This window comes from Antedon bifida, chromosome 2 (assembly GCF_963402885.1).
Source record: "Antedon bifida chromosome 2, ecAntBifi1.1, whole genome shotgun sequence".
Lineage (NCBI taxonomy): Eukaryota > Metazoa > Echinodermata > Crinoidea > Comatulida > Antedonidae > Antedon > Antedon bifida.
Window position 1 is genome coordinate 1059894 of NC_136227.1, and position 14376 is coordinate 1074269.

Sequence of the window (14376 nt, forward strand, 5' to 3'; positions counted from 1 at the left end):
AGCGACGGTACTGAGGTATGTACTTATAATAATAAGCCTATTAAATCCAGCTAGCCTACCGTTTATTAGACGAATTAGAAGAATTGCACATTGACTTTGGGAATGAAATGGTGCCAGGTACGAGTCTATTATTGTTTATTGTTGTACTGTTTCTATAAAGTACCGTTTAGTATGTTTAGGCCTACTACTACTCTAGAGCTTAGAGAGTAGGCCTAACTAAGCACTGACAGTTAACTAAGGTGGTTGGTCCAGGGTCCATGCTTCCTAGTCTGTTGACTGTATCAGGTGGTACATGGGTGATACTAATTAAACTTTGGAGAAAGGTTCCCTTTCCATACACCACGGCCGTCAATGTCTTCACAGTAAAACAATTAGTTAATTGCACTGGAATTTCAAAACTATGAATTCTTGTAAAAGTGTAAGTAATTGCTTATATTCCAGAATTGTGTCTCCTAGCAACTCACAAGCGGTCATGAAAGTGCTCCTGTTGTCTCCTCTTCACCTGCAAACTGGCAACAATACGTCATCACAACGGATACGGTACTCATTTTAATGCAATGCAGTACATTTTGTATATTTTTTAAGAGGGTAAAGGGATATCGGTACCTTGTTTGTATCTTCTAGTTAGGATACTTTACTCTTATTGCCTCATCCTTCGAATGAGACCTATTAGCTGTTGTTCCCATATACACAGAAGACATGTCATAGTCATAGTGTTTTATTTGTCCATTTAAAAATTAACAGAAATTTGTTTTGAAAACTGGCATATCATATAGAAAAATAAAACCGTAAAAATTACACAAAAAATGTGTGCAATAATTGTGATGACTTAGACGATGAAAAACATATGTTTTATTGAATTAATTAATTAATTTTGAATATATTCAAAATTAATTAATTCATTCAAAAAAACATATGTTTTTCATCGTATAAACAAAAGTTTAAACAAAAAAAAAAATCTGAAGCGAGAATTCTTTGATCTAATCATTTTATTTTAATCATATTCAGGAATTATCTGGAAACCGATGGACACGTAGTTGATCTTCAAGATTGCTACCAGTTTCAGAGTTCAAAACAGTTTGAAGATCATGTGACAACCTCTCAGCCAGATTGTGTTCTTGCTGTTCATGCGTATCGCAGTGGGCTGTATTTACAAGGTTTGTGATGGTGTACGATTTACCAATTTGTTCCCAATATATAGTTGTGATAATAAAAAAAGGCTCAAACTTTTGTAGCCTAGTAATAGACCAGAAAAACAGTGTCAAAACACTATAAATGTACCTATCAATCATGTTAGTGGTACTCAAATGCAGACACACATTTTATTTTGTTATTCTCCTGACAATCCCTGAAGAGTGAGGGTGCATTCCTGACAGACTGGTGCACCCTCCCATAACATATTTTAACGTTCATACAAAAATGCAAGCTTTATTAATTTTTAACCATAAATCTCTTGGGCAACAACTAAAACATTTAATTATTTTTAATTTCTTTTCTTTTTCTAGCTTGCAGTCTTCCAATAATTCTTGTGTTTGGGGGAACTGATTTAAATGAACATTTTAAATGTAAAGACAAGATGGCAGTCATGACAACGGTTGTACACAAAGCAAAGTAAGATCACTATACAATTACTTTAAGTTCTGTCTACACTATCAAACTTTATGTGACAAAAAAATGTGATGTGCCCATATGATGATGTCATATCACTACCATATTTGGGCACAAAACTAGTTTGATAGTGTAGACAGAGTTTCATATCGTAGATGCAGTAAATGGTTCCTCTCATTTTCTTCTCTTTTTTTGGTTATTTTATGATTATGTTTGTGTGCAAATCGCTGTATTAATATTATTAATTTGCATCATGGGGATGAGTGGCCGAGAATAGATTTTTTTTGGGTTATTATTGTAGTAGTATTTATGGTAAGTTCTAAGAGTTCTAACTTAGTTTTTCTGTGTTTGTCAGGAAGGTGGGATTGTGTGAGAGAGGATTAAGTTGTATTAATGAGGATAAATGTATGAAATTCAATTTCTATTTTTACTTTATTTAGGTTTCTGCTAGCATTTAGCAAGCCAATGTATGAACAAGCTGTACACCTCTGGGTAAGTTACAATCTTTTAAACTAATCTTTTAAATATTTTTAGACTTTATTCTTTTTAATATTTAATCGTTTTAATCTTATATTCTTTTTATTATTTAATCTTTTTAATCTTTATTCTTTTTAATCTTCAATCTTTTTAATATTTAATCTTTATTCTTTTTATTATTTAATCTTTATTTTATTATTTAATCTTTTTAATTAATCTTTGTTTGATTTAATCTTTTTAATCTTTATTCTTTTTATTTAATCTTTTAATTTTTATTCTTTTTAATATCTAATCTTTTTAATCTTTATTATTTTTAATATTTAATCTTTATTCTTTTTAATAATTAATCTTTTTAATCTGTAGTCTTTTTAATATTTAATCTTCTTAATCCTTAACCATACATCTCTCGGCCGACAACTGAAACATTTGATTATTTATTCATTTATTTTAGCCTGATGTCATTGGACGACTTATTCTCCAACCCCAGGGTAAATTATCATTAAATAATTTTAAAAAGCAAAAACAAAAGTATACAATAATTAGCTACAAGTATTAATTAATTAATAATATTGGCTAAAAATAAAAAGAATGATGCAACTCCTAGACAATGTTCAATAACATTTATTTAATAATGGTAATAATGATGGTACGTCAGTAATAATATAATGTTCGTTTGTTGTTAAAGTCTTCTTAAGCTTTCACTTTCACTACCATCAATTCGTCTTATTGTTTGTTGGGCTCTCTCTGGTGGTAGTCTCTTTCTAGTATTAATGGTAATAAAATAAAATAATGCTTATTGTTCAATTAATAAATAAAAGTAACAACATAATTATACTTATGTCTGTTTCTTTTTAGCTGTGAAGACCTCACCAGATGTTTCCTTTAGTTTCATCGGACACCTTCAGGATATTTGTTGCGACATACGTCAAGATAGCGAAATCTTTCTTCTCTTAGCTGGACTTAGACCTGTGAAAGATGTCCTCTATCTTTGTCAAGTGTTTTCAGGTAAATTATGGACAGTCTAACAAGAATGGAATGCATCCCAATACTGGACAGTCTTCTAATACCGGAAACCCTTAGGCAGCTGGCCTAGAATGTCTAAATGTTTTTTAGACATTTCGGACTTCAATAAAAGTCTGGGTTTGGGAAAGTTTCCGGTTTTCATAGAGTTTTGTAGTGGAACTCTAGCTGTTTCCTCATCTTTCGTAGCTAATGTTTTCTTGTTTTTCATAAATTTTTGTTTTCTGTTCAACAGAATGGCACCAAGAGGAGAACACTGTTCATCTAGTCTTGGCTGGTCCAGACCTAGATACAACATATACAACCAATGTTAAGCAAATTGTTAATGGGTGAGAAATAGTCTATATGTAACTTTGTAACCAGTGGCTGTATTCACCATCACACCACTTAGGCTAAGGGAAACACCCTTACAATTAAAAAAATCTCCTATCTAAGTGAATACAATTTAAGGCAAATAATTAAATATTTATTTAAGTGAAATTCTTAATATTTAAGGGAAATATCTCACTTTAGTGTGATTAGTGAATACTGGGTACAGGCTCTCCCGGACAATGTCGGCTTTTCCATAACATTTTGATGACATATTTGTACATATCCTTAGTTTTATGGAATAAATTTATTTTGATTGATTGATTCTCTATGTATCTAAAAGCTATAAAAAAAAAAAGATATATGGACATGATGATGTCATATCACTACAACATTTGGTCATATCACTACCATATTTGGGCATATCACACTAGTTTGATAGTGTAGACAGAGCTTAACACATTTCATTATTAGAGTTTTATGTGTTTTCAGTTTGTCAGGTGTTCACCTATTACCTGAGCTTTCTCTTGGCCATGCTCATGCCGCTATCCAACAATCCTTTGCACTGCTCAACTCATCGCTGAGCGAGGGAATGTCGTCTACTATATTAGAGGTAATTTTTAAGGTTTTTTTCCAATTCAATTCAGTAAACAATTGTAATATAATATAGTATAGCATAATAAAAAAGCACATTACAATTTCAAAGTAATGGTAGTATAAACTAATATATTGAATACAAGCTAGAAGTTTAAAGGGGGATTCTGGGTTTAAAATTGCTTTTAAATATCGTTTATTTATTAAATAAAAAATATTATAACAATATAGACATGTCAGAATGAAGAAGTAATAACAAGTAATTAAAAAATTAAATTTCATATACATTTTAGGGTAAATTCATGGAAAGTCTGTTTTTCAGCAGCTTAGGGAAGCTCATTAATATTCATGAGATATTCACAAAATCACGTCATCAGTGGATTCCAAACTCGCGACGTCATGTACGTTGTGTTTGTCAACTAATTTACATCTCTCTCCCCTGTCAAACCACGACCACCCGATCATTGTGAAATACATTTTTTGTAGATTTTCTAAGCTAGGCCTAAAGTGTAATAATAACAGTAGTAGCATATATTTATTTGACATTTAATGAAATACAAAATTTAGTACAGATTACTCCATGGTACAGATTATATATAGATTGTATACAGTTATACTATTTTTATACCTCGAATAGTTCAGATCGTATTTATCGGCTTCAATAGGCTAGGCCTAGCCTAAATCATTTTTTGTCATGGGTGAGAGCCATTCTGACTAGGGATTCCATGCCACGATGGCTACCCTACGTTTTAAAACATTGGGGCCCATCATGGGCCTAGCTAGCCTACTACTAAACGATTGGCCCATAAATAACAAAACTCAGTGGATCCAAACCCATCCTATCAACCAAACTCCTAAACAATCTAAACCTAAAACGTTCTACAAAATCTGCTGTAAATATTGAGGCAAAACAAGGTCCGATCGCCGTCCGCACGTATGGTGTCCCGATCGTCTAAGTAGGCCTAAAATAGGCCTAGTTTACTCTCCAAAAAAGCGGATACTGCATCAAGCAAGTAGACCAGGTAGTAGGAAGGAGACCTGGCCGATCCGGCCCAGTTAAAAATTGAGCTAGCTAGTGTAGTAGACCCTATGCGAATTGATACTACCAGGCCTTTTACTATAGGCTACACTTGTTAAAATTAGCAATACTTATGTTTACAAATATTCCAACTCTCTCATTCGAGCTATGTTATCTATACCATTCCGGTAGGTCGAGTCGACCTTCAATCAAATACTGTACATCGTTTATGTTGTGATTATAAACGGGGTATACTCGACCCGACCAGTTTGGTATTGTACACTGTATCTGCTTATCACGTGACGATGCCAAGCATGGGCAGAGAGAGCATGTGTATCATCGTCTCGCTCTCCTCGCTCAGCAGGAATGTATACGTTACGCTTCATTGATTTTGAAGGCTTTCCCTAAGTCAGTGCGAAAATCGGCAAACGTAAAGTGCAAACATATCTAAGTTTTCACTGTTTTGATAAATTTTCATAGAAAATTGACTTCATAAATGGGAAGACCGACTAAAATTACATCAGATAAGTATAATTTTACAAAAGTAATTGATATGGTTAATGATAACGAGTCGTCGGAAGATTGACCATTTCACGAATTTCCTATTCTGTAACACAGTGTCATATCGCCGTAGCTGCACTTGTAATCTGGCCTCATTTCACAGCCTTCGTTCTGCTTCACTGGGCGCTTATATAAATTGAAACTTTTACCGTTCAAGAGACAAACAAATATATTTTACATTTTTTACTATTCATTTTAAACCCGGAACCCCCCTTTAAGCGATTAAGTTCGCTGTAGGAGTCCTCCGGGTCTAGCATGTGTGATGTATGTGTTATTGTTTGTTTTGGAAACTCAGAATAAATTGAATTGAATTGAAAAGTTAAACTCGAAAGTATTTTTGAATTATTTCATTTACTGAGAAATTTCTAGGTATGTATACTTGATACTAGATGCATATTTTAAATACTTGGTATTTGATTTACAGGCAATGAATCTTGAAGTCCCAGTATTAGCAAGAGGTATAGCAGGAAACAAGGCAATCATATCACATGAAGAAACAGGATTACTTTTCAACACACCACAGGTAAATAGCGCTATTTTAAGGCTATTTGTTGTAGTTTGATCATATATAGTTTTCATACCTGAGTCAGCTCATTCTCCTCCTCATCTGTACACTGTCATAGTGGTTGTGACTGGTCAAACCATATTTCTAGAATTCTTTCTTGGCTTGTATTAGCATGTTAACCACCATAACGCCATTCTTTATTTGAAAAACTCAACAATATTTCAGCCCCCGATAAATGATATTGATTTTGATAGTAGAATTCTAATTTGTAATATTTCCGAGTATCGTATTTTATAATAACTGAACCAGCATAGATAGATACTCATTATTGACAAATGATTACTGACATTGTACAGTGTACCAGGAAATTGAATCCTGTACTCTCAATACATTTTAGTTAGTGTTGACATAAAATGACCAATTTAACAACATAGATAGATAAGACAAGATATTAGATGTATCTTAATAGCTCATCATTCATACTGTTATTTATTTCAAATGTCTCACCCAATCATGCTCTGTTCCATCATTCAACTTTTAATGTAGCTTTTTACTTGGTTTTATTACATTTTGTTGAAGGTAACATGAATAGGAATTGATCTTTATTTGTTTAGAATGTTGAAATTGTTTTGTTGATTGTCAATGAGGCGGATCTAGGATTTTGAAATAGGGGGTCCAAGGGCCTAAAAGTAGTGAAATGAAGTTCTGCCTTAATTTGATGTCCTATCTTTTGCATTACAATTTGTGAAATTTAGAAGGGGCCTGGGCTGGCTGGGCCCCCTTGAATCTGCCCCTGTTTAAGACTATTTACCCTGGTAAGTTAGTGTCATGGGTCAATTATCTTTGGTGGGTGGGTCACCAACTTACCCAGGTAAATACTAAACTAAACAGAAAATTCCCAATGAAATAAACCAATTGACAATGAATGATAATTAGACGCTAATACCATAAATTCAAATACATTTGTCGCCCTCTATCAAGTTATACAACACCACAGCATATTGATATTGCCTAGTTACAGTCGTCGGATGTGGCACCGGCCTCTAGTAATTGTTTCTTTTTACAAAGCGCCACCAGTAGGCAATTATAATTGTTGGTGATTCCAGTATAGTTATGACACGCTATGTGTGCCAAAATGTTTTCTTTTAAAGAATATGAGGCTGAATCGCCATCTACAACCTAGACTATAAAGACATTAGTAGTAGAGCCCAGCAGCAGCAGCATTTAATGACCTTAGCTACTATAGCACTTCAACTGCAGCAATTTGCTGTAATGTCATTTTAATTACATAAGTAATGTGTACCCTAAAGTAACTTAAGTCAATAGCAACATCTTATGATAAATGTACTGTAGTGTTTAGTCAAGAGTATCGTCTTGTATTGTAACCTTAAAATGTTTCATTATGGGTTTCAAAGAATATGTAATGATAAAATAATGTTTTTATGATGAAATCTGTACTAAATTATGATTAGTGCTTATTGTTCAGCAGATAAAATGTACCATATTGCATTAATACATTGAGTACTGTATTTGTATACTGTATTTGTATACTGTATTTGTATACTGCATTAGTTTACATTGAGTACGGTATTTGTATACTAACCATACAAATGGTGAAAACAAAATATTTAAAACAATCAATATGTTCCATGTTTAAATTGATACGACGATACATAATGTAATAAAGACTGATTTATATTCAACAACAGAAAATAATTATATAGAAATTTTATATTGTTATTATTACTTTCATTATTTTCACATCTTTATTAATGGTGCCTATTAATCATTTAACCTTCAAGAGATCTGTTTTCATATTCTCCCTTTATTATTTTACTTACAATACAATTCATTTAAATATGTTTTCTTTTTGTCAAACAAGGAATTCATCCATTATGCAAAGCTTTTGAGAGAAGATGAATGTTTTAGAAAGCGGATCATTCATAACGCTAAACACTACTTAACAGCTAATCACTCGACTGAGAATGAGAGAGCTAATTATTGTAGAGTTGTGGCAAAGATTACAGACTGTACCGAGTAATGTACAAGTGAGTGATTCTTGATACTATCTTATCATATGATGCCATATATTAATAATCTATTTATATATGCTATGTTGTTTCACCTGTCGGTAAGGTTAAATGCTGTATTTCTTAGGCACAAACAATATTTGTTCATAACAGAGTACGTAATCTACAAAGCAAAGATACACGCACATAAAAGGTTTTTCTTTTTCTCTCTCTAGACAGCAGTCGGCAGTCATTTTGTTACAGTGACATACATTTCCCTTCTTGGTAAGAAAAAAATTGTGATATAGAATTTAATTTTCCAACAGTACAACAATAAACACAATCACATGTCTTGGTTAAAAAAAATAAAATCCTTAATATTCTGCCCAGACGAGATCTAATAAAAGTACTGTCTGCAGATATATATTATATATAATATGCACTAATGAAGTGTTGCCCAAAAGCTCTGCTAACTTTTCTGGCTTTTTTACTTTATCGTTTTGATTTAGCTTTTTGCTTTTTATTTTGTATCTCTATTGAGATCCAGCCAATGATACCCACAGCATTGTCATTAAATTCAGTAATTTGCCTTTGGATTTATATATAGTATACCATCATCTTAATCGCTTATCGTCGTTAGACATTGCGCGTCTCATTTGTGTTCGCCACTCTGTACATCTTTGAGCAAGCAATGCATGTGTATAGGTCCGCATGTGTATAGGTCCGCATGTGAAACGTTCTGTTTCCTTTTTTATATATATAATATATACATATATATACATTTACAAGAGTAGAGAATCAGCAGTAATACTGGAAATTGGAAATGAATAATTTTTTTTAATTTTGAAAACTTTTTAACTGTATATATTCCTATCAGTATTATCCACAGTCCTGATTTTGGACAAACGAACTGTAAATAATAATAAATAGTAATAGTAATAAATAATGCAATAAAATCTTCTAAATTAGTTACTTTTTTATTCATTTTTGGATAAAATCATAAAGTTTTAAAATATTTTAAAAAATTTGAAATAACAATGTATACAGTAGCTCTATATATATATATATATTTTAGAAATTATAATATTTAATTTAATTAAATTCTGTATTTTGTTGTGTGAAGACGTTTTCCATTTTAAACTGAAGTGGCCAGATATTATCTGTATGACTTAAGTATGTACTTATTAGATCCACAAGATATTACATACCCTTATGACTAGGTTAAACAAACATGTGCTTATTACCTATGATTTTTACTTTCTGTTAGTAAAGAATATTTATTAAGTTCGTTAGGAAAAGGTTAGTGACCTGGGTCTATACCCATTCATCGCCAAAAATAGAGAAGTTTTAATGGATAAATAATAATAATTGTAATGATGAGAATTCATCAGTTACTTTAAAACACTATCGATCATCCACGCTTCACGACTGAGAAATATCTGAGAGTTGTGTTATTCAAAAACATCTCACTGCATCTACAACTGCGGTGTTTTAAGTCGAATGTATGCGACGTTAGCTCCGATACGCTCTGGTTATGTACTATTTCAAATATTCTGATTCCAAACATTCAACGGTAATGTGTTCAAGGTACTCTTATAAAATGTCATCTATTAGCGCGCCGAAATATTATACTTGAATAAATGAAATTTTATAATAAATTAATAAAGCTTGATTTATTTAAGCAGGTCATTCGTGTTTGGTGTGTAACCATAAATTATATGGGAAATCATTATTTAATGACTGCTATCTAATATCTACACGACATGACAGTATAACATATGAAATCAAACACCGTTCACGTGTTATGCTCGCGATCAATTTGTCGGCACAACATATACAGTATCTTACAATATAGTTTACCCTATAACATTCTTCCTAATTGGTTGCCGCTAATGCTTGGTTCCCACTAGAGACGCACAATGCAAGGACGTAACGCAACGTAAGTGATCACCAATCACAAGCGATGGATTATTCGAACTCTCGCTGTCATTGGTCAACACGCTTGCGTTGCGTTTACGTCCTTGTGTTGCGTCCTAGTGGGAACCATGGCTTTAAATGCAGTGCAATAATGACGTAAGCGCAACGTAAATATTTGACCAATCACAGGCGATGGAATATTCGAACGCTTGCTATTGGTCAACTTGCTTTCGCTGCGTCTCCTAGGGAACCAATTAAATTAATGTGTAACAAATCCATGTAATTGTCATTTACTAATGTTTTAATGTTTTAATTAGTCATATAACGGACCTTATATATTACATAAAATACTTCTTATACAGTATTGTTATGGTAAATATTATTCACTTGATTTATTCAACTAACGATGTGATATTTAATGTTATTTCTAGGCTTACCTGATAACGTTGCGCCACATGAACTTGTTTTAAGTTTAATGTTCTAAGCGGGGTTATGGTCATGATCAATGCTATCGGAACATTAAGCTCCCTAGCTAACACAAGGCTAAACATAATTGTTGTAATTATCCTGATGGGTTGTAAGTGTGGCTTTATCGACAACCGTTGGGTTGTATGCGTGGCTTTATTGGCAACCGTTGGGTTGTTACACTTAGTCAGCATGGGATATGTATTATTTTCTCACCTGTCAAGACGCAGGTGAAAATCGCGGCACTTTAAAAGGCCATAGGTACATTGTAACCTGGCTAAGTGATGTGCAATCTCTATACACTTAGCTCTTGGCAAGGTTTACTTTGTGAAGATTGATTGACAGACTGCAGAAGTGGTATTTGGGCTTTGATGCTTTGCCTTCTACGGTCGTTGGTCCAAATCCTTCATCATTCAATTCAATTATTTTATTTCGTCACACTGGCTCGATTTTTGTCTTGCTTGTCACAACATAATAAAATATGATAAAATGGGTAAAATACTGACCGTAGGACACCAAGGGGTAAAATACAAAAGCAACAAATACAAAATTTCTTAAAAGGGTTAAAACATGCGCGTAGTCATAAAGCGTCCTTTCGTTTTCGTCATGTGTCTACGTAGCTGTCGAGTCGAAAAGTCATGCTGACCAAAATGAGGGATTCTACTGTCGTTTATAAAACATAGTTTGTTAAATAATGGATCGTTATTTTCACTCAAAACGTCGGTCTTTCTCCATTGATGTATGCTCAAGTAATGGTTCAATACTTGATTGATGTTTTTCGGTATCAACACACGCATGATAGAAGTACAAGAAGATCTGCTATTAAATATTATTTATTTTATCTCTTGACCTTTGTTGACCTTAATGAGTTTACGACTGTCCTAATAATAGTACATTAATTTACAGTTTTTTAAAACTCGGTTAACGTTTGGACGCAAAACACGGACGTAAGCGAACCGCAACCCGCAAGTAATTTGACCAATCACGACGCGATAATAATCGAAACTGTCGCTTGTGATTGGTCAACTCACTTGCGTTATGCTTACGTCGTGATTGCGTGAGAACCAAGCCAATACAGTAGTTATATGTTTCTATCTCCCTACATTACGTTTGTGTAGAAAAGATAATATTTCAACAATTATAATATGCCCTATGATATGCAAATCATACATACAGACCGGTTGTCTTAAATTAAACGTGAATCTGAGGTTATGAAATATGAAAACAAAAACCAGAATATAGCAGTACTGTACACGATAATTAAAATATTAAATTTACTTATACATTTATTATAATTTCATAAATACTGTTAAAATAAAAATTGGAAGACGAACTTAGTGGGTTCAATGTAATTTGGAAGAAGAAGGCAAAATATAATTTACAATTATTTTGACATTAATGTAGTTTGTTAATATAGCTTTACCTAAAATGTAACGGAATCAATAAACTATGTCTCTATATACAATACACAGCAATGAAACACTGTAAACGCGTGACATATATATAATAAATCACCTTTTTTTTCTAATTGGTGCGATATATAATGATGGATTGGTGATACAGCTTCGCTCACTGTCAACGCGAATCACATTCATCATTGTAAAGCCTTCGTCATCCCATTTAATATGATGTGCGTCTTGTGTTTAGCGCAGCCTCCATCAACTAATATGTAGATTAGCAAATTCTAGCAATACCTTTTGTATCGTCATGGATTATTCACCTCTCGCGTTCGTCAAAACGCAACTTCGGCCCGCCGGTGTGTACGCTTCTAGGCCAGTCCTTTCCTCGTCAATAAACAACTTCGCATAATATAACCGGATTTGCACTAATCACGACAAGTTCATCAACATTAAGGTATGGTTGCAATTTTATTCTCAATATCACGTGATTACGAGACGTGCCTTATCGCGCAAAAATGTAATATAGTTCCAGCAACCTTTATCAAATGATTCACAAATGAATGTATACCTTGCACTGTGCGTGACGGGAAACAAGCGTTTTTTACGCTAGCGGCCTAACTCTCAACATTTCCAATATTCCACGCGACACAATTCTGTGACCTGGGTACCGAACCTAAAGCTCTGTCTACACTATCAAACTTTATGTGATAAAAACAAATGTGATTTGCCCATATATTGAAATGATGATGTCATATCACTACCATATTTGGGCATATCACTACCATTATAGGCACATTAAACTGTTTTGATAGCGTAGTAGAGCTTAAGAAATTATTTTAAAAAATGCCATCTATTTTACTTCATATTTCTCAATTGAATTTCGATTAGCAGGCTATCGTAGGATCCGATTGGATTATGTTCTGTATATAATATACACGAGAGGGTTACATCATGTATACCAATCATTGCTTAAATGTTGCACCCCAAAAAGTTTACTATAATTTCTAATCTGTTCGTTTTCAAATATCGTCAGCTGTTGTGTTAGATGATGACCAAAATTGTTCATAGAAGAATGTAGTTGCTAGAGGCGCTTCCATGATTATTATTACTGTCCCAATGAAGACACCACACAGATATATGATCAGGAAAATGCGATCCAGCACCATCGCGCAGTACTTCCACTCTTCTTTGGCCTGTAGAATAAAATAAAACAATTATTGTTAAGCAGACGACATTATTGTGTGTACGCGCGCTTATAAAGCTCTGTCTATACTATCAAACTTTATTTGACAAAAGAGTTTTTTTGTCAAACTAGTTTGATAGAGACAGAGCTTTAGATTGGTTCCCACTCTAGGATGCAACACAAGGACGTAAAGCAACGTAAGTGATTTGACCAATCGCAAGCGATGGTTTATTCGAACAGTGGCTTGTCATTGGTCAACTCGCTTGCGTTGCGCGTACGGCCTTGCGTTGCGTCTCTAGTGAGACCACGCTTTAGAGGGCAGGTCTATACTGTATTGATTGATGTTCAATGGTGTTTATTAATTGATTGATTTATTTATTATTTATTTTTCAAAAGAGGGCGCGCGGTGCCAAGATTCACCACTGGTAATCATTAGAATTTTTAAGAAAATGTGAGTTATTTTATTTGTATACCTTGCACGTTTCCTCTGTGAACGCGAACTGTGACGTAATATACACTACGTCATTCACGGCGTCTTTGATGCTTGTGTATGAACTAGATGACACGGACACATCCGGATCCATTGAACTATGACCCATGCTACCTTGATTTAGTAAACCTAAAAAAAAACAATAATACAAATCAAATTTAAACAACTTATTAAATCAAAACACACACCTATACCACGTACGCATGTGCACTACGACTGAATTGAGATAATACCTCTCTACGAGCATGCGCGAATAAACTACGTCTGAAAACAAAATACATCACGTTTCGCAACAATGCTCCGACAATTTTACAGCTATTATTGTCTACAAATTTCACAGTTAAATATCTATTTGTTATGACCGTTTTTATGGCTTACGAATTCCTGCAATCACATTCCTATCAGAAAACGCAAATTAAAGCTTTAAACATTTACATCCATTTTGTACGCTAAAGTGATTTGTGATAAATGTAAATACGAAGCATTACGAAGTAAAGCCAAACAAGATTTTAACAAATATCATTTGGAATTGAATATTTCAGACTTTTTTTGTTTTAGGTATACATACTTGCAGAAGAAATGTTTAGTTGAAGCAAAATGTATGTAGAGTATAGGGACTTGTTGATGTGAACAGGAAGTTGTAACGGCCTCACCATACCTCCCCCCCCCCCCCCCCCCCCTCCGCTATGACGCCACGTTTAGGATCGATGTGAGCGTCCAATGCGCAGTTAAGTTTACAAGATAAACTGGTTATTGACACTGTGTATTTTAGAAAAATAAACTTATAATACTATTTTTAAAGATCGTGTTTAATGTATTG

The 14376-nt window shown here is 33.5% G+C and overlaps 2 protein-coding genes and 1 long non-coding RNA gene across 6 annotated transcripts in view; 2 read left to right on the forward strand and 1 right to left on the reverse strand.

The window, feature by feature from the left end:
* Nucleotides 1–14376, forward strand: part of LOC144835268 (glycosyltransferase 1 domain-containing protein 1-like) — a 16107-nt gene continuing 1731 nt past the window's right edge. The window contains exons 1-12 of one of the 3 annotated variants that reach the window (XR_013611072.1): nt 1–117; nt 442–540; nt 1009–1157; nt 1506–1611; nt 2049–2100; nt 2537–2573; nt 2941–3090; nt 3341–3434; nt 3907–4027; nt 6012–6110; nt 7975–8140; nt 8338–8386. Coding sequence is in view for 2 of the 3 variants with exons in the window: in XM_078690339.1 (XP_078546465.1) it covers nt 473–540; nt 1009–1157; nt 1506–1611; nt 2049–2100; nt 2537–2573; nt 2941–3090; nt 3341–3434; nt 3907–4027; nt 6012–6110; nt 7975–8133 (1035 nt within the window). In the remaining variant the exon portion in view is untranslated. Of the gene's footprint in view, nt 118–441; nt 541–1008; nt 1158–1505; nt 1612–2048; nt 2101–2536; nt 2574–2940; nt 3091–3340; nt 3435–3906; nt 4028–6011; nt 6111–7974; nt 8141–8337; nt 9760–14376 lie in introns of those variants that run through there. The other 2 variants (XM_078690339.1, XM_078690340.1) reach the window with 2 other exon arrangements.
* The window catches only part of LOC144835265 (neuronal acetylcholine receptor subunit beta-4-like), a 21124-nt gene continuing 18057 nt past the window's right edge, over nt 11310–14376 (reverse strand). The window contains exons 6-7 of the mRNA XM_078690336.1: nt 13540–13685; nt 11310–13076 (exon numbers count right to left, since the gene is read on the reverse strand). Coding sequence (XP_078546462.1) covers nt 12903–13076; nt 13540–13685 — 320 coding nt within the window. The 3' untranslated portion in view covers nt 11310–12902. The remainder of the gene's footprint in view (nt 13077–13539; nt 13686–14376) is intronic.
* Nucleotides 12196–14376, forward strand: part of LOC144835272 (uncharacterized) — a 26507-nt gene continuing 24326 nt past the window's right edge. Inside the window, exons 1-2 of one of the 2 annotated variants that reach the window (XR_013611073.1) lie at nt 12196–12337; nt 13463–13517. This is a non-coding gene — a long non-coding RNA (uncharacterized LOC144835272). The remainder of the gene's footprint in view (nt 12338–13462; nt 13518–14376) is intronic. The other variant, XR_013611074.1, reaches the window with a different exon arrangement.